Here is a 24,487-nt window from a genome sequence, read left to right on the forward strand (position 1 = left end):
GTTTCAGCCAGCAGCAACAGCAGAAGATGATTACTTTAATGCACGAGTGTTATATAAGGGAATATAAAACTACTGCTGCAATAACAGGTAACCAACATTAAACGCTAGTTTGGAGGAAGCAGACGTTAATGGCTTTACATGTTTTATCAGGAACACATAAAAAGGGCAAACAAAAATCATCAATAATTAGAGATTTGGGACTGTGAGCCATTTACTTGACAGAGATGAAGTTGTGAAGTTGACGTGGATGTTGTGACTAATGTTGAGTTTATTCATGTTTATCTGACTTGTCAGGAAATAATATGCGCAGTTTGGCTTGAGTCACCACTTAGCTCCAAGCTATCATGTACGCAAGTACGCAAACATACATTCCTCATCGTGACCTCATGGCATTGTGTATGAGAGAGACAAAGAAAGAAAGAGAAAGAGAGACCAATGTGAGAGCGATATGTGCAATAGTGTTCTGTTACATGTTTCACTTCTCACTACATGTGGCGTTGACACACAAATGACTGAGTACTAAATCACATTATTGCAACTGGTTTACGTCAATTTATTGTGAGGTAGAAAATGGAAGAATATTTTGAGCTGAATGGTTTAATGCGTGCCGGGGAAAAATTGTGTAGCCTAATGTAAATCAGGTCCATTGTTAACGTTAGACTTGTTGAAAACACATTTCATTTTGACACTGGGAATTTTCCTGCTGACAAAGGCGAGGAGGTGGCCAATGTCCAGTATAGGTTTTTGCCTTTGTTTTGGCATAATCTTTGTGTGAAAATGACAAAAAAGGTCAGTTAAATTCAAATGGAAACACGTTCACATTCAGGTCAATACCAAAAGCACTCCACCATAGACTGTCGTCTCCTACTAACAACCCAGAATTTCTATGAGGTACTTTACGATTGTGACATAATCATTTCACCTATCAAAATGAAAGACTTCACGTATTATACAAACATACACGTGCGCGCGCACACGCACACACACGCACACAGTTCATCAAGGCCTGTTTGACGACCCTCTAACAATGCGCCATGCAGCTTTGTTGGCACGAGACAGCTTGAGGGATGGGCCGCAACAAGGTTTATGACTCTGCTGACGTCAATGACATAATTCAAATACTTAACCAAGCTGCAGCTTCCAGCCCTCAGGATCCTCTCCTTTGGCTGTGAGCCTGGAAAACCTGAAACGGATTCTTGCTGCGCACACGGATTTGAGGAGCTACCCTAGACTAAACTAGTGAGTGAGGTGGCCTGTGAGACAATGACTGGACAAATCAATTCTGGGTGTCTGTGAGAGATGGACAAAAAGCAATGCACTTGTGTTACCGGTACTTTAAAGTGGAGATCAACACCCCAAAAATTCTTTGCAATAATATGTTCTATGAGGCTTTAGTAGTGTAAACATGGCATTCTGATTAATATTGTGTTTGTGGCATATGAGTTAAGTAGCAAAATCCACAGGTTTTTTTCCATCTCAGGGAGCGTCCATTTTGTTCAGGGCTCAGGTAACGACATCACGGCTCACCTGTTTTATGAAGCTAAGCCATGATTGGTCGTTATTTGAGCCCCGGCCAACTGTGATGTCATTTTCAGTCGACAGAAGTGACAAAATGGACATAAACGGGTAGATTTTGCTGCTTAACTCAAAATTCCATAAACGCAATATTAATCCCAATGCCGTGTTTGGACTAGTGGGCCTGCATAGAACATATTCTTGTAAATGTTTTGGGTTTACTTCCCTTTTAAATGGAGTAAAATATTAAAAATGTTTTGACCCTCTTTGGCTAAAACATTCATTTGTAAAGACATCTTACAAATATTAACTATTGCATATTAACATTGCCAGTCAAAATCTCTTCTGGGATCAAATGACTCACAGTTTACACTCGTACCCTCAACGTCTGTGATAACACGCAGTTAATGCTACAGATAGCCTTTCCCGATTAATCATAAGTGAAGGTCAAGCACGTCATACCCAAGCTTTGTGCGTTGTATTTATCAAGTATAACACAGAGCAAAGCCTATAATCGGAATCGGCCAGGGAAGAGTGAGCCCTTTGTGGGCCGCTGGACTCATGGGACAGAGTTGGATGGGGTCAAGATGGTGTGCGGTGAAAACACTGCAAACTCACAAGACCAACACTTGAGTTGCTGGTGCTGGCTGATAGCGTAAACAGTGTGAAGTGGCAATGTAACAGCAGCCCCATCCCCTTCTAGTCTTCTCCACTCATAGCTCGTGACCGCGGCCATGTGTTTTTTGCTCATTTCAACTCTCCCATGTCAAATCAGATTTAAGTGGTTGAAAACGATGAGCCATTCTTTACTTGAGTCTCTATGGCCCTTGCTGCAATAATACAGCAAGTAAGACTTGGTCCCAAAGCACACGGTGCTTGCAGCCGGAATTCAAGACAGACTGCAATGGATCTCTTAACACTATGAGGGAATCAGTTCTTTGTGAACACAAATGCAAAACAGGAAAAATCTGTCCTCCTTTTCCGTTTAGTCAGATGAGAAACTGAGACAGAAAGGAGCACAAAGGAACAATCACTATTACTCAGGAGCAGGTGTGGGTTCTTTTGTTTTCTCAGAAGTATCTGACGACATACTTTATGGCGAAAAAGGAGGGCCCCGGACTGCATTCAAAACAGCAAGTGTGACGAGCTGGTCTTTTTCCCCTCATCTTAACGGACAGTTGTATGAAAAAGCGATCGGTCAAGGTTGTGAGAAGTGAGGAGTAGACAATTAGAGACTTGCAGTTGTCTTGTTTTTTTCCTGCAGCGGGATGCTTCAGCAGCCCATCTGTGATAATAGGAAGTGGAGAGCGCCCGCTTTGAAGGCCTCGCTGACGTCAATCAGGCTTGAAGAACCAGTGCAGCAGGAAACAATGTCCATACCTCCCTCCTCCCCTGCTCACATCCGTACTTTCCCAACGTCATTTTAACTCTGAATCTGGACCTTTAAGTTTTACGCCTACAATTATTCAATCCCTGGCCAAATTTTCAGTTAATGTCAGGTTTTAATTGGTGAATGTTATCTGTTATCTTTGAGCTGGGAAACGTAAACAACACTAGTGGCAAGATTATTGTGTGATATATGACTTTTATTGTCATCATTTTTGTCATACTTTTATTGTCTGTGGTCTATCGCAGCTGACTTTGGGCCAGAGGTGGGGTATTGCCCGGAGGTGGGTCACGCACTCCTGACACGCAGCCAAATAAAGACAAAAAGAAAAAAAGAAAAGTGTTGTATACCCTTGTATACCCACAGACACAATGAAATGTGCCCCATATTGGGGTTTTTTCACCGATCACCAGGCTCTGCGTGTATGTGTCTATTGCTTTTATTTGTTATTTTTCTTTATTTGTCTGTTTGTGCGGCGCCTGGGTGTGACGTGAAAATGATGTCCTCGACGCCGATTGGCTGTCGCCGACGGGGGACAGACTGGGACCACGTGGGTCGGCCGGGTATACAGACGGGAATTTCGTGACGGATAGACGATGCCCACATTTGGTACTTCCTATACTAGATGCCAATCAATCACAGGGCCAAATAACCAACCAAACAACCACACTCACATTCATATTTGAGGGGAATTTATTCTGGAATTTATAAACTCACCTTGTATGTTTTTGGAATGCGTGAGCAAACCGGAATGTACCCAGAAAAAAACCCTTAGTGTTAATTTAAATCTTGAGAAGTGCATAGTCATAGCATTAGCTGAGCCCACTTTGTGATTCTTGGAAGTGTCAGACTAAACACATTGCTGCACGTCTTTGCACGTTGCAAGGTGAGCCCTTCCCCAGAGTTACCACATCATTCTGGGAAGGTCATCAAGCGAGCTGCTATCACAGAGAGTAGGAGGCCGAACTTACCCGACAAACAGACTTTTGTGACATTGGGCTGATTTGCAGCAGGAGACCTCCTATAATGACACATCAACAGGTCACAAAATATAAAAATAAAGCAACAAAAATTTATAAGAAAAGAACAGATTTAATTATTTCTTTTCCTCTCACTGAATTCATACTATCGACTCCTGTTACATAGTATTGTGAAAGGAGGTCATTCCTACTTCCACCAAAACAGCTATAAAGCAACGTAGCATCACACAGTAGACTCAACATGACCAGAAATCATTGCTTATATTTCTGCTTAATTTACTCTTCACTTGGTGTTGGTAAATAGAGGCTTCTTAGAGGAATTTTCAATTAAATGTTTTTGATACAGTGGCGCCCCCAAGTGAGCTACATTGGAATCTTCAAACCAGAGACATCTTATAGTAAAGGTAGCAAAAAACCCTTGACTCACTTACTTATTGGATGTACATTGCACATTTGTCAATGTGGTGAAGTTATTTCTGACAGTCCGAAGGCTTGCCAGAACCTGCAGAAACAATTGAAATTGATGAGAAGCGGGAGCTAAATATTTGCTATAAAAAAAGCAACTAAATATTTGAACAATTCTGTTGTTAAGCGTCACCCAGCATACACAGGAATTATTTGTTGGGCTTTCACTACCATATGTAGAGAACAAAAAAAAAAACAGATGAATATCAGCAACTAAAAATTGGAATTGACTATTATACACTGATATTCCTGCTTGGGGTTGCAAGGAGCTGTAGCCAATCCCATCAAGATCCGGAAACAAAGGTCATCTACAGCCTGAACTGGTCGTCAGTCCATCACATGGCATATACAGAGACAGACAACTAATCACAGTCACAGTCTCTGAGTGGAAAGTGAAGTTATGCTGCCCTGCATAGATGTCAGTAAACCATTTCACAATTCAGTAAGCGACTATTATTCCAAGTTGTTTTTTTCTTTATGAAACCAGTTAAAATGAGACAGAGAATTAATTGACATATTAGTCATAATCTATTTTTTTTTTAAAAAAACAGTTACCTAAACCAAACATTACCAATATGGATATTTAAGTCAGCTGGGATAGGCTCCAGCACACCTGCAACCCTAATGAGGATAAGCGGTACAGAAAATGGAAATATAATGAAATATAATAATGTGAGCTAATCAAGTAAAACAGAACAATTAGATCTGAAACTGAACTCAAAGCCATTAGGTGGCGGAGGAGTTACTTACAGCTGATGTCAATGCATCAGCTTCACATCTAAAAATGGCTGGGGAGGGACTAATCTTTGCTTGCTTATGCACAGCTGACTTACCTGGGCAAAGGGAGTCACTATCAAGTCCTCTCCGTGGCTAAAATGAGAGGCAAAACCAGTCATTTAGAAAACCTGTCACGTGCAATAACAATAGGAAGCAACTCACAGTTCCCCAACGATGGAAGAGTTTCGAGAAAGGGACTTGGGCGACAATTCATAGTCGCTGTCGGAGCGGTAGAGGAAGGACTCTCGACGCTGGCCATGGCTCGCCGGGTTGGGATGAAGAACCAGGCCCGAACTCGGGGAGGCTTGTGGGTCTGAGGGACTGCAGCAAAAGGATGGGCCATTCTCTCCCTCCAAACTGAAGGGAAAAGACAGTAAAGGGCATTTATAAGATTTGAAAGAAAAAAAAAACGTGCCACTTTTCATTTGAGAAAGTGCTGACATTTGTATTTATCAGCAAGGAATGGAGTGGGTCTTGTGGACACAGAGCAACACACCTCTGCCAAGCAAGATCAGATTAATGTGAATGCGGGACAGACTGCGTCATCTGCATTTCATTTTGCGTCATCTTAATCCCAATTTGACACATTAACACAATGCTTTACCAGCGTCATCGCATAATCTGTGACGGACAGCGTAGCGTGGTTTAGTAACAAAGTGACATTTCTGACAAAGGGTATCGGCGCAAACGAATAGATTGAAAAAATAAAACACTCGACCTCCGTTTTTCTAAGATTGTGCACTGTATTTTCCCAAAAAACAACACGGAAATATGCGGAGCGGGAAAAAAAAAAAGCAGCAAGGTTCAGTCAAGAGTCACCTGAGAGCCGAGAGGTGTGCTTCACTGACCACCTCCTCGCTGAAATCAAAGTACCCAGCTCTACACCTGGCGGACTTCCGAAACATTCCTCTCTGCTTTCCTCCTCTTCGGAGTTCAAGCGCTTCAAGAGATACTGGATGCTCTTACTGCTAACTAATGAGCACGAGCACGGCACACACACACACACACACACACACACACAAACAACAGCGGACCTTCTTTCTGTCACAGGCCACATGGTATAACGCAGGCTTGGCAGGCGGATAAGGCACATCTGGGCTGGTCCACGGGTAAGGGATTCACTGTTTATCTCACTGCCTGTCTGTTTTCCTTCCATGTTAAACCACTACGGATTAACTAGTGATTTCGCCCAAATGACTACACAGTCCTACACAAAGATACACTTTACAAAATAGCTCACCTCTTAAAGCGGAAGTCAACCCAAACATATCTTTTTTCAAGAATATGTTCCCAGCAGGCCCACGTTGAACCACGGCATTCTGATAAGTACTACGTTTGTGGAATAAGTGTTAATCCACTCGTTTTTAGCCATCTCTGGGGGCGGCCGTTTTGTCTTCTGTCGACTGAAAATGACATCACAACTGCTCACAATGACCAATCACGGCTCAGATTCAGAAAACAGGTCAGCCGTGATTGGTCATTGTAAGCAGTTGTGATGTCATTTTCAGTCGACAGAAGACAAAATATCAGAATGCCCTCTTTCAACTAGTAGGCCTGGCAGGAACATATTCTTGAAAAAAATATGTTTGGGTTGACTTCCACTTTAAATGCTAAATGAATCAGTCAGGTTGGGCTACTATACTGTATGTTCCTTTTTCCTTCATCTTTCCAACATTTTGGAATGCAACTATGCTTAGGTTTTATGAGAAAAATTTGGGATACGTCCTTTTTTTGTTCCAGAATCCCTAAATCCAGTTCAATAATAACAGCCATCATGTTCAACAGCAGTGTTGGGAAGTACAAACACTGTCAATAAAACAGTATTCACGTACATCTTTGACGCAGCTGTACTTCACTTAAGTACAGTGAACGTCTGCATAATTGTGTTTCGGCATTTGCAAAATCACCAATTATTTTTTGGGGCGTTATTTGCTGAAAATCTGACCTACAGTATGTGCTGTCTTTGTGCTCAGGGGAAAGCAATAGTATTGCATTGGCGCCATCTGGTGGCCAAGAAACTGCTGGAGTGAACAAAAGTAGCTTTTTGACTATACCATACTTTGGCTACTTTGATTACCTATTTTGAAAACAGAGATCTGTACTTTTAGCTCATTACTTTGTCAAAATTGGCTCGTTCATTTTTTTAAACTTTGCAGATAAGGACACAGTGCAAAAAAAAAAAAAAAAAACGTAACTACAGAGCAGTCAAGTCAACCATGGGTGAAATTTGATTCACTCACTGACTGACTTGAGATCTTGGGGGGTTTAAAAAACTGAAAAACAGGCAAAGCAGCAACACTGAAGAATGTGAAAAACAGAGCATTGTGAGGATGATTCAAAAGATTTGTAAAAGCAAAATATCCCCCATTCATGTCCTTATTGATGAGAAGTTATTGGTGTCGGCTACAAGAATTATTTGGAGTGAATGTGCTCCGTCTTGTGGCAGCCTAAAACCCCCCAGCCTGTAGCGTACAAAAATCTCAGTCTTATCTGAAAACTGTGACAGGGGAGATGTATTTTTGTTCCCAGTTTTTAACATTAGCTAATTCCTTTTGACAATGTCAGCAGAGCTATACATTTTGATAGCGGGCCAATTGCTTTTTTTTCTTCCCAGTAAGAGAGCTATAAAAGGTAATACAAGAGGAAAAGTAGTTTTAGTTGTTGTGCCAAGTTATCATAACATGTTTTGTATAGACTTGACAGTAAAAAAAATGTTTTTAATTTTTATTTGTTCACATTTAAGAGTCTTTACTTTTATACTTACATTAAGAGTCTTTACTGTTATACTTTTTTACTTCCACATTTAATTAATCTGTACATTTACTTTTACACGAGTGTGTGTACTTTTGTCACCTCTGCTCAACTGTAGTAACATGGTCTCAATAAACTGGCGGATGACTCACTGTCACTGTCAAATCTGAACAGCTGAAAGCAAATCTGGCCGGCGTAACAAAAGGGCTCCAGTCTCCAAATGACACATGATTGATGATAGTTTATAAAATACAGCCCGACCATAAAAATTATTTGGTCACGGATGACAAATTCAAAGAGAAACGTGTTCGTTTTGCTTCAGCAAACATGATGAAATCCTGTTTTGACTGAATTTCAACACGATATATTTCGTTACAAAAAAAGGAACCACTTCCTTTTTACACATAAAGTGAAAAGAACATCTTATTTTTAGACTATAGTACTTTAAATCTTTTGAAAAATAAACAGGACATGAAACACACTCGCCGTGTGATAATTTCTGGTATATACATACAGAGCAGAAATGCCATGTCAATCTAATCAGTCCAGAGCCTTCCAAGCTGCAAATATTATACCGATGTTTGCCATACTCTGATTCTTTCACATCATCACTGTTGGGCAAAAAATCTCCAATGTCCAAATTTAGGGAATTTTATTTATTTATTTATTTTCATTGAAAAGTATTGACCAAGTGTTGAAAATGGTTTGCTCTCTTGAGATGCTGTTTTTGCATTTTCTTGAAAAGTAATGGTTTTGGAGACGTGAGGATTCTGCCTGACGCCAGAGATACGGACCAGCAGAGAAATGCAGCTTGACCATTTTATGTTCAATTGTTGATTATTAAGGATCATTTTAACAACAGGGAAATTTTTTCCAAAAGGAAGCACTTATTTTCACATTACTGTACTGTAAATATAAAAACACATATTTCTATCATTTCTGTAGAAACTGCCAAACATTATTGGTTGTGATATAGAACTTGCTGGAAGAAAATGGTTTCCAAGCTTGTTTGGTATCGGGAGAAATAAAGCAAATCCCAGAAGGAAAGAAACATAAGGCAAAACTGGATTAGAATAATATCATAGTCATTTGGGGTTTCTATCAGTGAAGTGGAACATTTTTCTTTGGGGGTGAATAAATATTCAAATATTTCTAAATATCAACTGTTAAAATATAGTGACCCATTAAACAGCAGTGACAAATTACAGTGGCCGCATCCTGGGCTATTGCCCAAAAAATAACAAGCAGGGCAAATGTGCCCCCTGAGAAGCACTCAAGCAAAATGGAGCCAATGCTTTTAAAAAGATGTTGAGTGCTGCAAAACTAAAAGCAAAAAAACAAAACAAAAACATGTGGCAAACAGAAGGTAATCTTCCAAAAAAATAAAAAAAAGCTAAAAGCTTTTTCTTATAAAAATCAAGATAAAGTAATAGAGGTCTGCTTTCATCTATTTTTACAAAAGCATCTCAAAAAGGAGACTACAAATCACCTGTAATGAAGTGCAATCATTCAAAGAAAATGTCATATGGCCGTTTAATTTTTCAAAACAAGTCACCATAGAGGCTCCCTCTTCAATCCACTTTCAATTGCTTTCCATTTGAACACTAAAAGCCTCACCTGTTGGGGTCAGCCTTTGTAATGTCAATCCGGGGCAAAGAAGCGATGGGTAGACTCGTCGGCCTGGCGTGAGCCACTGGGTCTCCCTCTGGCGATAGCAAACTTGCTCGTTCCCTCTCCTTCTCGGCCTGTCGCCATGACAACGGAGGCAACTGCAAGTTGCCAGAAAAGCGTCGATGGACTTTGCACACCTCTACGCCGAGGTTGCTGCCCGAAGGATATTGCCACCCATGAGGATTCTTCTTATCCTGATAGAAAATGGCAGCAAATTAAAAGTTTAGAAATCTCAAACTGAGATAGAAAAGAAAAGACAAACAAATATAAAGAAAAGAAAGTATTTCAAGCCTTGGCGTAGCAAATGAGGCAGGCTGACAAGTCATTTGGAGTGGGAAAAAATATTAATACAGGCATAGGCATGAAATACACATTATTTATAAAAGATTTAATATGATAAATTTGCCCTTATGTGATTTTGACCTTATGGTAAAAGGAGCAAGGAAGTTTGATACTCTCTAGGAGTCTTTCTGCTGACTTTGCAGGGCCTTCTTGGAAATGCAATCGGTCTGATGTAATGTGCCTGTTTTTGAGAGACAGAATATAGTCTTACTTGCATCCGAGGCAAAAAGTGAAAACTGAGCCTCGGGGTACAGCTAATGTTTCCTGAAATATCTGTTTCTACCTAGAACCCATTTCCAAAAGACATACACTACAAAGACATCCTCATCATATATTTTACTGTGGCACAGCAGAATTCTGTCTCAATTGACTATTGATTGCATGACTGACATCTGAACATAATTCTAGTACTTTATCGATTTCTTGGGTCAAGTGGGAGCCGCGAGAGGAAACATTCCAATTTTACTTCAAGTTTTTTCATGCATTGACGCGAACCAGAAGAGGAAGGACATGTTTCGTATTTAATTGCCTTAAAATAGAAAACACCCAAACACTGATAACCCCTTTGTTTACCATCAATACAGAAATTTCGTCGCGAAAGGGACTTAGCAAAGATGAAAGGTAGAACAAGCCTAAATGATCAAAGCGAAGTCCCAATGTCAAATGGAGGTGGAGTGGGTGACATCTACAGGGAGATGAAAGAGCTTTCTTGGCTACTCACTACAGCCTGTTTTCTAACCACTGGTACTAATACTTTATTTCCAAAATAATAAGTCTGAACGTGACCTGCCATTGACTGACCAAGAGTCTAATGACAATAGGCAGTACAGACAAATGGATGCCAAGAGCATCTTGCTACCAATCAGTAAAACTATTGTCGTTTAAAACAAAACAAAACAAAAAGGTTGCCATCGCTATCTGTTTCTGCTATTGACAAAACCTTGCATGAAATGGCCCACTCTTTATACAAAAATACAAATACATATAAATGATTTCAGTATTAGTTTTACAAAACAGACAAAAACGGAATGGATACATCCAGAGAGTCTGAAGGGAGCCAGACACAGGAGGGATTTACAGCCTGTCCTTCAAGCTCCTATTGGACATTGTCAAAGTAAATGCTCTGACCAGCCATCACAGTCATAAACAGAAAGGAGTAGAGAAGAAACAGATGGGCCGCTCTGTCAGATCTGCCCTTCTTCCTCGTATGTTTCCATTCAATCTCCGTCCAAAATGTCATCCTGGCGTGGGCTGTCTTTTAACACCCTTTGTCCTCTTCCCGCCTCACTCAATCATATCTATAACACACATTTCACGTCTGTGTGTGGTTGTGTGGACAGCAGCGTCATCTTTTTGAGTCACAAACTATACACAGAAACACTGACTCGTACTGCTTGAGTCTATCATCCTAACAAACATTCAGAGTCATGAAGGGGCCATGTAATCCAAGTATCCTGCATCACTGGAATCTTGTTGCATTGAAGGCGAACGGGAAGAATCAATACTTACGTCTCCCGAAGTGACTCCTTGAACGCTGCGGCTTTTCTTCATCATGAGCCACTTTGAGTGGAACAGCTTTTTTCTTCTTCTCCTGCTTGGGAACACCTACACATGGGCAGTATAAATAACTACCGTACAGTTATTCAGCACACTATGTAGTAGTTATTTTCCAATTACGCTGATCGTACACCAGGTTTAAATTGAGCTGTTTAGAGCAGTGTAAATGGATGGCATAAATTAAAAAAAAAAAAAAAAAATCACACAGCGCTTGGTTTTATGGGGTCAGAAAAAGGAAGGCTAAAGACATCCAAATCACTACTGCATTACATTATGCTTATTCTATGCTTATTAATTAAGCCAAACAATTAGAGCATTCAACGCCATGTGCACATAATAACATGAGGAATTGCACGTTAACATTCACTTACATCACTAACCACGAGGGAGTTTAACTAATAAAACACAATAATGACCCCCGTTAGACATGGACTGCAATGGAAGAACATAACTGAACAACACAGAGATTAGGTCACAAAACAAATTTACATTTAGCGTAGTCAATCGGTAGAAATGGAGACAAATGAAAAGAGTGTATTTACGTCAGTCTTATAAATGGCCCGACATAAATTATGGTACAATTGATTATCAAGTAGTGGGTGCAGCGAGAGGCAAAGCATGGTTTTGTTTAATCAGCCATCAGATTGTAAATGACAAGAATACGATAATGGTAAAAAAAGCCTCTTGCTAAGCACAAGTCTATTCGAATCCTATCAAACTATTACGAATCAAGTCCTGTCTCATCTGACTAGACAAGAACATTTACTGTTCACTACATTCATTATATGGCTTCTTTTTGTAAAATCATGTTTTAAATGCAAATCTTTGAAAATGCAACCAAGACTCTTGTGCCAATGGTAGCCTACCAAAAATACAATTTTAATACAGTAATATACTGAATATTCATTTAAAAATAATAATAAATTGTAACTACCGGTACATGTGCTGACTGCTGAGGACGTTATTGAATGTTTTATTTGGTATTGAGTTCATTATCAAGATTCTCCAAAATGTTATTTGCCGGAGAGTAACTTTTTTTTTTAAACACTTTTCTACACTTGTCAGTGAATAATGCATGAATCGCATTAACAAAATTCAGGCATGAACAGGAGTTGGATAATAATGGAAATGTACAAAGCTGAATCAAATTGGGATTGCTGAGCCTTAGCAATAGTCATTTTACATTTTGAAATTCCTCTCTACTAACAGCTTGTCGGGAATTTAAATTCCCAAACCCAAGTTAAAAAATCACATGCAAATCAGTCACACAACTGTAGGCCATAGCATTCTTTGTAAAGCACGGAGAAGTAAAAATTAAACATTAATAAGTAACAAAGCCAGAAACACAAAACTGCTCATTCATAATGATGATTTCGTTCCACAGAATCGTTAAGGACCACTACATAAGGACCACTGTATGGGGCAGACAGATGACGGCATTTAAAGCCACTTAAAAGATGCTTAGTTCACAGCAGCATTGCACAACCTCCAATCGTTACATGGTAACTATGACACAGAAAGTATTCATTATCTTTGAATTGAGATGCACAGTGTGGTGTGGTGGTGTACTCGCCTGACTTCAGCGCAGACAGTGTGGGTTCAGTTCTGTGAATTTGAATGGTTTTCTGTCTATGTGCCCTGAGATTGACTGGGCCAGTCTTGGTGGGAATCTGCCTTTTGCCCAATGTTAGCTTTTGTTAGCAACCAGCGCCCCGCAACCCTGAAAAGGAAAAGTATGCTCCACTTATCACAAGAAGACATTCTCAAGTGCATTTACCATCTTGAAGCAGATTTCCGAATTTCATTGACTTTGCCAAATATTTGAAAATACAATATGGTTAGAAATATCACGTTGATAAAGATGTTAAGTGAAAACACAAACAAAACAACAGAAATGACAGTCCAATTATTAAAAAAATACACTATAACAATCTTCTCAATCCTTTCTACAGTTCAGAACATTAACGGTTCTTTCAACCGTGAACAGGATTGGTGACCCAGTCCTTTTCGGCATCTCCCTTGTATTTTGCATACTCCTCAGCATGTCTAGTTCATTTCTAGCATCTGATTTCTTGAGCACCACAACTTTCCATGTGCATTCAAGACATGTCCGGGAGCCTGTCATCAACAAACATTACGTCTCCTGTTTTTCTTGAAATTGGCTGTTGTCGCCGCCAACCTTTCTTTTCACGGCAGGTTTTGACAAAGACTGTGAACGGGTGACAGGATATAATTTCCTTCCACTTGGTTTCACTTCAGGGCGGCACGGTGGTCGACTGGTTAGCACGTCCGCCTCACAGTTCAGACGTCGTGAGTTCGATCCCGGCTCCGGCCTCCCTGTGTGGAGTTTGCATGTTCTCCCCGTGCCTGCGTGGGTTTCCTCCGGGTACTCCGGTTTCCTCCCACATTCCAAAAACATGCATGGTAAGTTGATTGAACTCTCTAAATTGCCCCTAGGTGTGATTGTGAGTGCGGATGTTTGTCTCTGTGTGCCCTGTGATTGGCTGGCAATCAATTCAGGGTGTCCCCCGCCTACTGCCCAAAGACAGCTGGGATAGGCTCCAGCACGCCCGCGACCCTTGTGAGGATAAGCGGTATGGATAATGAATGAATGAATGAATGGTTTCACTTCACAATTATGTTTCGCTGAAAGCTACGATGAGCATGAGCTATGGTAGCCCATAAGTGATATGAAAAAAACAACACACACAAAATACCCAGGGGATGACCAAAAACATGGGGGCCACGCTATTATTAAACTTTGATGTCAAGTAGGGGGACGAAAATATGAACGTGCGGGCAACAAATAACCCCCAGGTCATGAGTTTGAGATCCGTGATATACACTAATGGTTTGTTTGACTCAATTCAACTTTATCACTTAAAAAAAAAAGACACCTGAGTAAAAGTCAGACATATAAAAACAAAGACAGTTAAAACAATAATTAATAACAGGGATGTTTTTTTTTTTAAGAACGATACCAATACTACTATCAACTCTTGATTTGTCACCAATACCACTAGTACTTTTGATACAAATAATTTCTCCTAAAATAATGGCAGATAATTTTAAAGAAAGCCCTATATCGCAACACAGCACTTTTCCTCCAAATTTCATGAAATTAATGAGAATATTCTATTAGTTTTTTTTCCAACTGTTCATAAAATACATATTATGTATAGAACACAAAATAAATTAATTTAAATAAATTCATTCTTAAAGCGGAAATCAACCCAAACATATTTTTTTCAAGAATATGTTCTCAGCAGGCCCACTAGTTGAAACACGGCATTCTGATTAATATTGCGTCTGTGGAATATGAGTTAAGCAGCAAAATCCAGACGCTCTTAGACATCTAAGGGGCCGGCCATTTTGTCAGTTCTGTTGACTGAAAATGACATCACAACTGCTCAGGGCTCAGGTAACGACCAATCACGTATCAGCTTCAGAAAAAAGGTCAGCCGTGATTAGTCGTTACCTGAGCCCTGAGCTGTTGTTTTGTCATTTTCAGTCGACAGACGTGACAAAATGTCAATGATGACTAAAAACTTATTCCACAAACGCAATATTTATCAGAATGCCTTGTTTCAACTAGTGGGCTTGCATAGAACATATTCATGTAAAAAATGTTTGGGTTGACTTCCCCTTTAATGGGCATCTGCCAGACATGTCTGTCTTAAGTTCCTGATTGTAAATCGGCCACAAAAGGGTCGCTGCAGGTACCAATACCTTGAAATAAGGCCGGGTATTAGACCAATACCGATACCTGGTTTCGGTACTCATCCATTCCTACTAGCACCACTATTAAATAGTTATCATTCCTACTAAGTCTGCTGACAGTTCAACTAAAAATCACGTCATAATTGGAGCATACTGGAACTACGTATCCCTCCACAGATGCTAAATCCATTTCTACAAATATGACCATGTTCAGGACATTTGAGCGATAACAAAAACGTCTGCATTAACAGCCAATGATGTGTCTCTGCATTAATAGCCAATGATGTGTGGGCTGTATTCTGTGCACATCTTCAAAAGGAAATTACCAACTATACGAAAAGATGTTGTAAGTGGGGTTTGCAATATGAATTTAAAAAGCCCTTTACATCAAAGCCAGAATCAAACGAACTGAAATGTAACGAAACTTTACAAAGGTCACGTATAAAACAAAATGTTCATTCGTTCTACTGTGGCACCGAGTGGACACTGGACAGGAAAGGGTGACGTAAAAATTAAATATTACAAAACATTTGGAAATCAACATTTTCATGTGTATATACCTCAAGAGTCTGCGGTTAATCCCGCGGTGCCGTTGAACGTCCCCAGTCAGGCTGTTGATGCTGCCTGCTCGGTCTAATTTCTCGGTCGTCTAGCCCTTTATTTGGGCGATTCGCGCTTGTTAGCGCTCGCCAGTCCAACACGTTCATCGATTGGCTTTGTCACTGGCTACGCAAATCCCTCCGCGAGCCAATGCCTGTGTAAGCCGCCGCCCTCCACCGCCCCACTCCCGCCGGGATCCATCCGACACACAGTCGGAGAAAAGTATGGATCCGTCTGTTCCGGCAGCTGTTGCACCCACACCGTAAATTCATTGTCATTTGTAAATGTCATCATTGCTATTTTTCTTCTTGTTTTGTTACTGCCCAAAAATGTGCAGTTTTTTTTCCACTTGACATTAAAATGTATCTTTTCTTAACTTTCTATTTGATTAGTATCCAGTCATCATTGGTATGTTGGTAAATTTTATGTATTTATTTTGTTTTGTTTCTGCTAGGAAAACATTATTGTAAATGTTTTTTTTTAAACCGTTAATAAGTATTTTGCACAACACACACTCACAGCCACAACATTAATATGACTTAAGTAAATCGTCTTTTGATTGAAGGTGGTGTTTATCAATGATTTCTGCAGTGGCATGACATCAAATTAAGCAGTGTGTATTTTCTTCTTCGCAATGCGTGAAATAAAGTATAAAAGAAAAAGCTACAGAAATCAATTTTTGCGAGAGTTGTGTGTGAATGCTCAACTGAAAATGATTTAACAGTTTAAATGTAGAATGTGACACTTGAAGTTGTAAATGTAAAATATGTATCTCTTAAATTTGGTAATTTGACTCTATGTTTGAATGGTCTGAACCAGTTGTCCTCAGCATTCAAACAATAGATCCATACTGACTCATGTGTAATAACGTGTTGAGTGCACAGATGGGACTGCGCAATTTTCTTCAAAGCTTTCCTTCTGGACCGCACATACGTTATTTTTCCCGGCATCATTTATAAAATTTCAGGTATGCTATTCAAGTATTACGTTGTGTTCAAGGTCACATGCGTCAGTCTTGGCGAACTATCTGAATGCCATGGCTGTTGCCAAGCAACAGCTGTCCTAGAACAGAAGTGAATAGTGTCCCAGAGCTCTTTCATCGTTTCCACACTTACTTTTTTCTTCTTTTCTATCTCACTCACATCATGTTCAGTATCACTGTAGCACAGCATATATATGATTTCTCTGATTAAAAAGTATTTTTACCAGTGTTATTATCCTTAGTTAACTAGTTCTCCAAAGCGTTTCTCTCCAAAGCGTGCATGTAATGGATTTACGAGTTGTATCACACGGAAATGCATTCAGGAATGGAGGCATGCTTCACACATCTAACCTCCCAGGGACATTGTGGATGCATGTTGTTTACCATAAAAACATATTTATACAGTATTTTTTTTTTTTCAAAGGAAGCTTCTATTGAATAACCAAAGTGCATCCCCAACACGCAGAAAGTGAAATTGAGACATTCAAGTTGAATGAGGCTGCCTACTTAATTTCTATCACAAGCCATACTGCAAAAAAATATTGAATTTACTCAATTTCATTTCATCAGGTGGTTGAATGAAGTATAATCACCTTTTTCCGTGCACTTAATTTCTTCAAGTGGTCGCACGAAATCGAATCATCTGGATCCAGATCAATTTTTTAAGTAGACTATACATCCATTCTGTTGTATCATGGCCATTTTGTTGTTTGTAAAGTGCTTTGTTACAGCTCTAGCTGTTATGAAATGTGCTATATAAATAAAATTGTATTGTATCTACTAAATAAATGTAGTCTGGGTCCAGATGATTTTATTTCGTGCAACCACTTGACAAAATAAAAGTGAGTAAATTCAACACCATTTTTTTTCACTGGACATGACAAAATGCAGCGCCAGAAGATTGATGATTAACTGATTGTATTATTGCAATCAGCTGAGTCATACATTTGAATGTACTCATCGCTATTTGTCGAAACAGGATTATAAACGTACCACACAATTCACAGTGAATGCAACGCTGCTTCTGTGCCGTGGTGGACATAACACATGCGCGTATAACAAATGGACACGTCACTTTGAAAGCAGCACCCCAGCACTGGCCAAAAGAAGCCAGTGTCAACAAATAGAACCGCAAGAAAGGCTGAGGCTTTTTTGTTAGTTTTTTACAATAGTTTTAATAATTGTTAGAGAACAAAATTCAGTCAACAATTTATAAAAATAATGCACACTTGTTATTGTTGAGAGACCTAATTGACACCCTTGAGCCGAGATGAGACATACTGTACATAGATGTGACGGAAAACAGCCGTGTTTCAGGAAATGAGCCGCCGTTTAATCAGGTGAACTATAAAATGGGCCAAACTGTTTGTAGTACTTTAAACCAAAGGTTATGAAAATATTGGCGAGAAAACGTGTATTATTGCCTCATAATTTGCATTTCAACCGTAATCAGACAAAACTGGTTTAGTATGCACTTAACTCATTCTTATGGCGACGGACTCAAAATGTACAGGGTGCCCAAAATTATTGCAAATCATGTTTGATTCAATAACAGTTGAGTCCTGAAAATTACAGTTCTTTAGTCCATGTGGTCAAGACTTTATCGCCTTTTCAAAATGAGCTCCAAACGTCCACCTTGGCGCCTGAGACATCTTGGCTAGAATTTCTGCCCTTTGGCTTTAGAGCTCCTTTCCATTGGCTCCTGAATTTATTGGCCCATCTGTAAATCAGAGTTTTTCCAGGTAACAATTGAATTTGAACTTCCTTCCAAATTTCACCTGCACAAATTTCAATGACCTGGTCTGAAAATAGGTCTCCACACAAAATCTGCTCAGTTGTCCAAGGCATTTTCAGAAAAAGCTGTTGACGGTTCCTTTTGCTACGCCTTCCTTTCGAATAATCTGAAAAATTAGATAAATACAATAAAAAATAATCTGATCAGCCATAGTATGGATTACAATCATTTTGGGTCACCCTTTAAAACTCATAAATACTGTTGTTGTCTGCGGAAAAGCACTTTACTGGACTGTTCACACAGTGAATGAATACAAAAATGTGCTTCCCTAAAACATTCAACTGGCATGTAGGCACACGGTTTGGTGGTAAATAGAGGCTTCATCTTATATATGATCTTTAGTGAGTTTTCACAATTGCACAAGAACAAAATAGAATGCTTTAAAAATGACAGGAAAAAAAAAACCTTCATTGGCGATAGATACACGCCACCAACTAGACACCCAACACCTGTTTGTCAGATGTAGCATGAAGAAGGATGATGCTCCCTGCCATTGCATTTTTAAAACAAGCAAATATGGTAATGGTAAAGACAATGCAGCTAAAACACAGCAAGCTTGGCAGTGTGGTTTGGTCGCTGCGATCCCTTGATCAGACTTTTAGGAAACAAAATGCAAGTCAAGCCAGGTTTATATTTAAAATCACGTGGTTAAAGCTATGTGGGTTAAACGTGTGTCCCAGACATGAGGCAAAAATAATAGAACGCAAAAGCTTTGTGTCAGACCATAATCGAGACCATGTCAAGACAGCTGACATTTGAAATTTGGTTGCCTCTCCCAGAAGTGTCGCTTAGTCTGCTGCCAAGCCACCCACCCGTCCGTCTATTCATTCAGTATCTGCCCACTTCGACAAAACACTTTACCACTGTTCCCAATTGAATTCTTCGCCACTTCCAAACACCGTAAATAAGCCAAAGATTGTGAGGAAGACGATCGTATCGCCTGTCAGGGCAAGACCACAGGCACCCCACTCGATCTGTAAGTGAGAAACAAGGAGGTTAAAGAGGACGTATATCAGGGCTACATGGGCAATTCATTCAAAATTTAATCAGGATTTCGATTTTTGCCATCATAACATTTGAACTGAAACAAAACAATTCATGTGGCGAATGGTGCTGCGTTTGTATGCAAGTTCCTACGTTGTGAAAGCACCCTAAATTCACCGTGTTGCGTGTGACGTGTATGTTATTCTGCCCTATCTAAACATGCTTTCAGATGTTTATTCACATCCCAGCTGGGAGTTCACTGTAAAACTATAAACAACAGGACATTAGGGCTGCAACGATTAATCTGTCAATTATTCGGATTAAAAAAAAAAAAAAACTCTTAATTGCCATCCCTTTATTGAAAAACACGACATGATTTCAAATTAACAGTGCGAAAAATGCACAAACAAATTATGATTCAGTTATGGTTTGGTTTGTAAACTGTCAGAAAATAGGCAAACTTATTACTCATTGGTTTCCAAAGTAAATGTTTTATTTTAAGTAGTCCGCTTTGATGAAGGACGACAGAAATTTTGAGTATATTTACTGTTAAGAAGCTAAATTTCCAAGAATTTGGACAATTTATCTAAACGATTCATGCTCATCAAAGCTAATCATCAATTAATTTGACAAAATATTTGTCGCTTATTCGTTGCACTTATTACAAGACATAGTTCATTCTAGAAGCATTGCCAGTGCTAATTCTAGCAGTCAATGTAAAATGACATTGACAGTAGCGGTGTCAAAATTAATCGACAACTAATCGATTCTTAAATAAATCAACAACAATTTAATAATCAAGCAATCATTTAGAGCAGGGTCTCAAAACTCCGGTCCTAGAGGGCTGCTTTCTTGCTGATGGAGCTGATCATTTGAATCAGGTGTGTTGCAGGTGTGGAACATCTAAAACATGCTGGAAAATCGCGACATTCTTCTTGTATTCTTTTTTTTTTTTAAATACAAATGCCCTATCGTTTATCGTGATACAGAAACAAATAAAATCACTGACATCCATGAGATGATTCGCTCTCAAAATACAGGGTGGTGAGACAGTGATGTTGTGTAGAGAAAAGAGTCAAAACTACAAAAAATATCTCATCAAGCTGAGAGTGAACTCACTGTGCTACTATGAGCGAGGACAATGTGGAACCCATAAGCTGATATGACGATTCCAGTTGTTAAGAAATAGGCCAGTTCTTTGCATGCATTGCTGGAGGAGTCTGGGTCATCACTGACACGGTTGGCTAAGAGGAGCGGGAGCGGACACAGGATGTACATAAACAGCGCAAACATTGGCCAGTAAACTCTGGGGGGGAAAAATGACAAAACAAAAGAGAAACCAGATAATTTACCATTGATAGAACTGCTAACCAGATGTTACAGTTACTATGTTTAAATCGTGATTTGTGATTGCTATTTATCCAGATTCTGACTGATGCTGTAAGTGTTTTATATGCAGTAGTAATAGTCACCATATTTTTTATCCACCTTAGGGGGGAGGGGCATTTTGCCGCTTGCAGTTAACTGAAAATGACAGGTTGCGTTTGTCAATACACGATCGGCGACCCTTGAATGATGTGAGTCACACATGCGCAAAAGGTCGGCCAGTTTTGATCACTAACGACGGCAACTACACTAAGACAAAAATAACTAGCTAATGCCTCGATCAATCAGTGGTGTAGTTTTGTAAAATAGATATATGTATAATATATATCACGTACTAATAGATTCTTTTAAAGTGCCCTCCCGTCTAATACATTTTCGTTTTCTTCAAAAATGAAGTTCTATTAAATGAGTACACTAAAGAAATTTGTATTTGAATTAGAACGAAATAAAGGGTGAGAAACACATTGAAGTTAAATGATATCTACCCTTAATCAGAGGTTTAATGTGGAGCATTTTTCATTAATATTATTTATTTGATGGATAGTAATTTAAAAAATAAATGATGGATGAATAGATGGTTAGATAGTAGCCGACTGTGGTTAGTTGCACAGAAAATAAAAAGTTTAAAACACCTTTCTACTGGAGCAAGACGAGATGAAAGTATTTCATGTCATTCATATATACTTTATTAGGCTTTTACAAATGCGTACCACAGATTGTGCAGGGGCATCATTACGTGTTTTGTCTTAGTGTAGTTGCCGTAGTTAGCGATCGAAGATGGCTGACCTTCTATGCATGCGCGACTCACATCGAGCTGGGGTCACAGATCGTGGATTGACAGCATTACCTCAGGCCTGAACAACTGTGATATTGTTATCAATCGACAGCAAGTGGCAAAATGGCCGCCTGCCTGAGACAGAAATAAAACAACACACAAACGCAGTATTACCGTGTTTAGACTAGTGGGGCTACATAGAACATATTATTGTAAATTGAAAAAAAATAATAATAACGTCGGGTACATTTAACAAGATATAATATCCTCTATAAAATACAATTTTCATTCATGTATGTATACGTACAACACTATATGCCAAATTGGAAGTTGCCCTCTTTAATTTCCCAATACAAAATATCACATAAAAAATTTGTGTGGGTGAAAATCACCCGACGTTAGTGGTCTAGGGTTAGGTATTGGTGGCTGGTATCAGCAGCCTCCACGAGTACCCGATAGATAAAAATAACTTAAAATCTATCGGCCCAATAACGATCTCTGGTATCCTTACTCGCGCATCCTTACTCAATATGAAACATAAATGCAATTACAGCACGCAAGTACCTCATTCTATCCCAATGACATATTTATGTCATTTCACAGAGGGTCTGAAAAAGTCCGGTACTGAATGATTTAATAAGTGTATTAATGTTTTTAGATGGCTACAGACGTGTTTTGCAAGTCAAATTAGGCCTGCTCTGACCACCCAATCAGAGGGTTGGAAATGCTAGTGAATTTGAAGTCTCATTGGTTATTCAAAACAAAACAAACAAACAAACAAAAAAACAGTACCATTGCTCGTTTGAAATTTCATCAGCCAGCACTCTGGTCAGATCCGATCAAAATGGCAGCACAAGAGCTTAGAATCTAATTGGACCAAAAAATATATATAGCATTCACATAGGCCTACATGTACCGGATGTTAAGCAGTCAAGAGACATATTACGAAATAATTACAATAAACAGCTGGGAATAAATTTATCTAATGTCATGGAATAAACGTTGCACGTTGGGTTCACAGCACACCGCTGATGATCGTGCTTTACGCCACAAAGTCACATGACTGCATCCATACACAAAATTAATGTTTTCCATTGTGACGTTGTATTGTCTTTCAGTTAACTGTAACTCTGGCAAATGATTCATTGCAAGACGTGACTGGTATGAGACGAGGTTGCTGAATGCCTTTGTTCTATCAAACAACGTACCCAAATTGTTGCACTGCACAACCCAGAAACAGAAAAGTCAGCCCGATGGCGCCACCGAAAGACAACCCGACCAGCTCTAGAGAAAGAGAAAAGTATCCATGAGAAAATGATTCAAAACGAGATTAATAACTTGTGTTACAATCCAACATTTGTTGCACATCAGTCACTGGCAGAATGTTTACATACAAACGCGATGATAACTAAGTTCGTCAAGCAGCTCAACTACTTGAGGAAAAGTCAAAAGTAACAAATAAACTGCACCAACCACCGGTCAACTTTCACACTGAAGCAAATACCTTTGATACCAGGCATTGTGGAGAACTAGTCGGGGATATTGGTTTCTTTTTGTTTGCGTTTCGTGACAAGCTTCCCACTTCCCTGACTTCTCCTGGTCACGTGACCCATCAAAGTCGACAGACAATGCTGATGCTCACGCGCGCTCACGACGACCACAGCTATGACTCAACTTCTCTTCACTTCGTTTATTAGTCAACCGATTGCAAATGTGGTTGAGATTGTCACAAAGCCACTCGTGGCGAAGTCGTTGCTTTCACCACATTTGACAACATGTGGTAGACTAGACTCAATTTATGACGGACTTAAGTTGCTTCGTTGTTTGATGACATAATCAGCACGCGACAAAAGGATTTGGTGGAAGGTAACGCGAAGCGCTGCTTTTACGAAATAAAAGCCAACTTCTTAATGTCATCAATGTTCTAATGAAATTCGTTCTAAAGTTGTAATACAAAGCAGCCACGAAGCCTTGGATAAAATGGGGCAGTGGTTGTCAACCTTTTTTCCCCTGTGAAACATTTTTTGAGTACCCCTTACCAGCGCAAAGCATTTTTGGGCAAATAAATATTCTTTACGCAGAGTGTTGTCAAATCAAACTTCAGAACTCCTTTTGTAGTGGTATCTCTAGAACTTTTTGGCAATACAAACATATAACTTTCTAAAGAAAACCTACCTTAAAGATGAAGTCAGTGCAAACATTTTCTCTGCAATATGTTCTATGCGGCCCTGCTAGTCTAAACACAGAAATGGTATTAAAATTGTATTTGTGGAATATGAATTAAGCTGCAAAATGCATCCGCTTTTATTCATCTAAGGGGGCGGCCGTTTTGCTACTTGGTGTCGGCTGAAAATGACATCACAGGTCCCATATGGCTCATGCAGGTAACAACCAATCATGGCTCACCTGTTTTCTGGGTTTGGTCATGTGACGTTCGCAAGATGAGCCTTTAGGCACTATTGATGTCATGTCAGTCGACATCAAGTAGCCTAGCGGGGGCGCATAGAACATCCATCCATCCTTCCATCCATCCATTATCCAAACCGCTTATCCTCACAAGGGTCGCGGGCGTGCTGGAGTCTATCCCAGCTGTCATCAAGCAGCAGGGGGGGGGGTACACCCTGAACTGGTTGCCAGCCAATCGCAGGGCACACAGAGACAAACAAACATAAACACTCACAATCACACCTAGGGGCAATTTAGACTGATCAATTAACCTACCATGCATGTTTTTGGAAAGTGGGAGGAAACCCCCTGTTGCCTCTCCTTTATTTTTTGGTGTTGAGGTCTCAGGTTGGTT

At 39.6% G+C, this 24,487-nt stretch overlaps 2 protein-coding genes across 5 annotated transcripts in view; both read right to left on the minus strand.

The window, feature by feature from the left end:
* Positions 1-15,889, minus strand: part of LOC147141009 (3',5'-cyclic-AMP phosphodiesterase 4B-like) — a 33,707-nt gene extending 17,818 nt beyond the window's left edge. Inside the window, exons 1-8 of one of the 2 annotated variants that reach the window (XM_086042606.1) lie at positions 15,726-15,889; positions 13,019-13,165; positions 11,398-11,493; positions 9,493-9,740; positions 5,287-5,481; positions 5,181-5,217; positions 4,314-4,384; positions 3,874-3,923 (exon numbers count right to left, since the gene is read on the minus strand). In XM_086042606.1, coding sequence (XP_085898732.1) covers positions 3,874-3,923; positions 4,314-4,384; positions 5,181-5,217; positions 5,287-5,481; positions 9,493-9,740; positions 11,398-11,442 — 646 coding nt within the window. In that variant the 5' untranslated portion in view covers positions 11,443-11,493; positions 13,019-13,165; positions 15,726-15,889. Of the gene's footprint in view, positions 1-3,873; positions 3,924-4,313; positions 4,385-5,180; positions 5,218-5,286; positions 5,482-5,943; positions 6,074-9,492; positions 9,741-11,397; positions 11,494-13,018; positions 13,166-15,725 lie in introns of those variants that run through there. The other variant, XM_086042607.1, reaches the window with a different exon arrangement.
* A 2,012-nt stretch (positions 15,890-17,901) lies between these two features.
* On the minus strand, positions 17,902-23,481 carry LOC147141010 (leptin receptor gene-related protein-like). Of its 3 annotated transcripts, XR_015088478.1 has the most exons (6): positions 23,192-23,481; positions 22,896-22,971; positions 20,646-20,832; positions 19,404-19,516; positions 18,545-18,648; positions 17,902-18,467 (listed from the first exon to the last, which is right to left on the minus strand). XR_015088478.1 is itself a non-coding variant. In XM_086043888.1 (5 exons), coding segments are annotated over exons 1-5 (393 nt in total). In that variant the 5' UTR covers positions 23,208-23,481; the 3' UTR covers positions 17,902-18,647. The 3 variants fall into 3 exon arrangements, 2 of the variants coding, with proteins under 2 accessions (XP_085900014.1, XP_085900012.1); XM_086043888.1 differs by having other exon boundaries at positions 17,902-18,648; XM_086043886.1 differs by lacking the exons at positions 17,902-18,467; positions 18,545-18,648 and having other exon boundaries at positions 18,868-19,516; positions 23,192-23,479.
* Positions 23,482-24,487: the final 1,006 nt, after the last annotated feature.

This window comes from Filicampus tigris, chromosome 10, assembly GCF_054856515.1.
Source record: "Filicampus tigris isolate MCC_2025a chromosome 10, RoL_Ftig_1.0, whole genome shotgun sequence".
Taxonomy (NCBI): Eukaryota; Metazoa; Chordata; class Actinopteri; order Syngnathiformes; family Syngnathidae; genus Filicampus; species Filicampus tigris.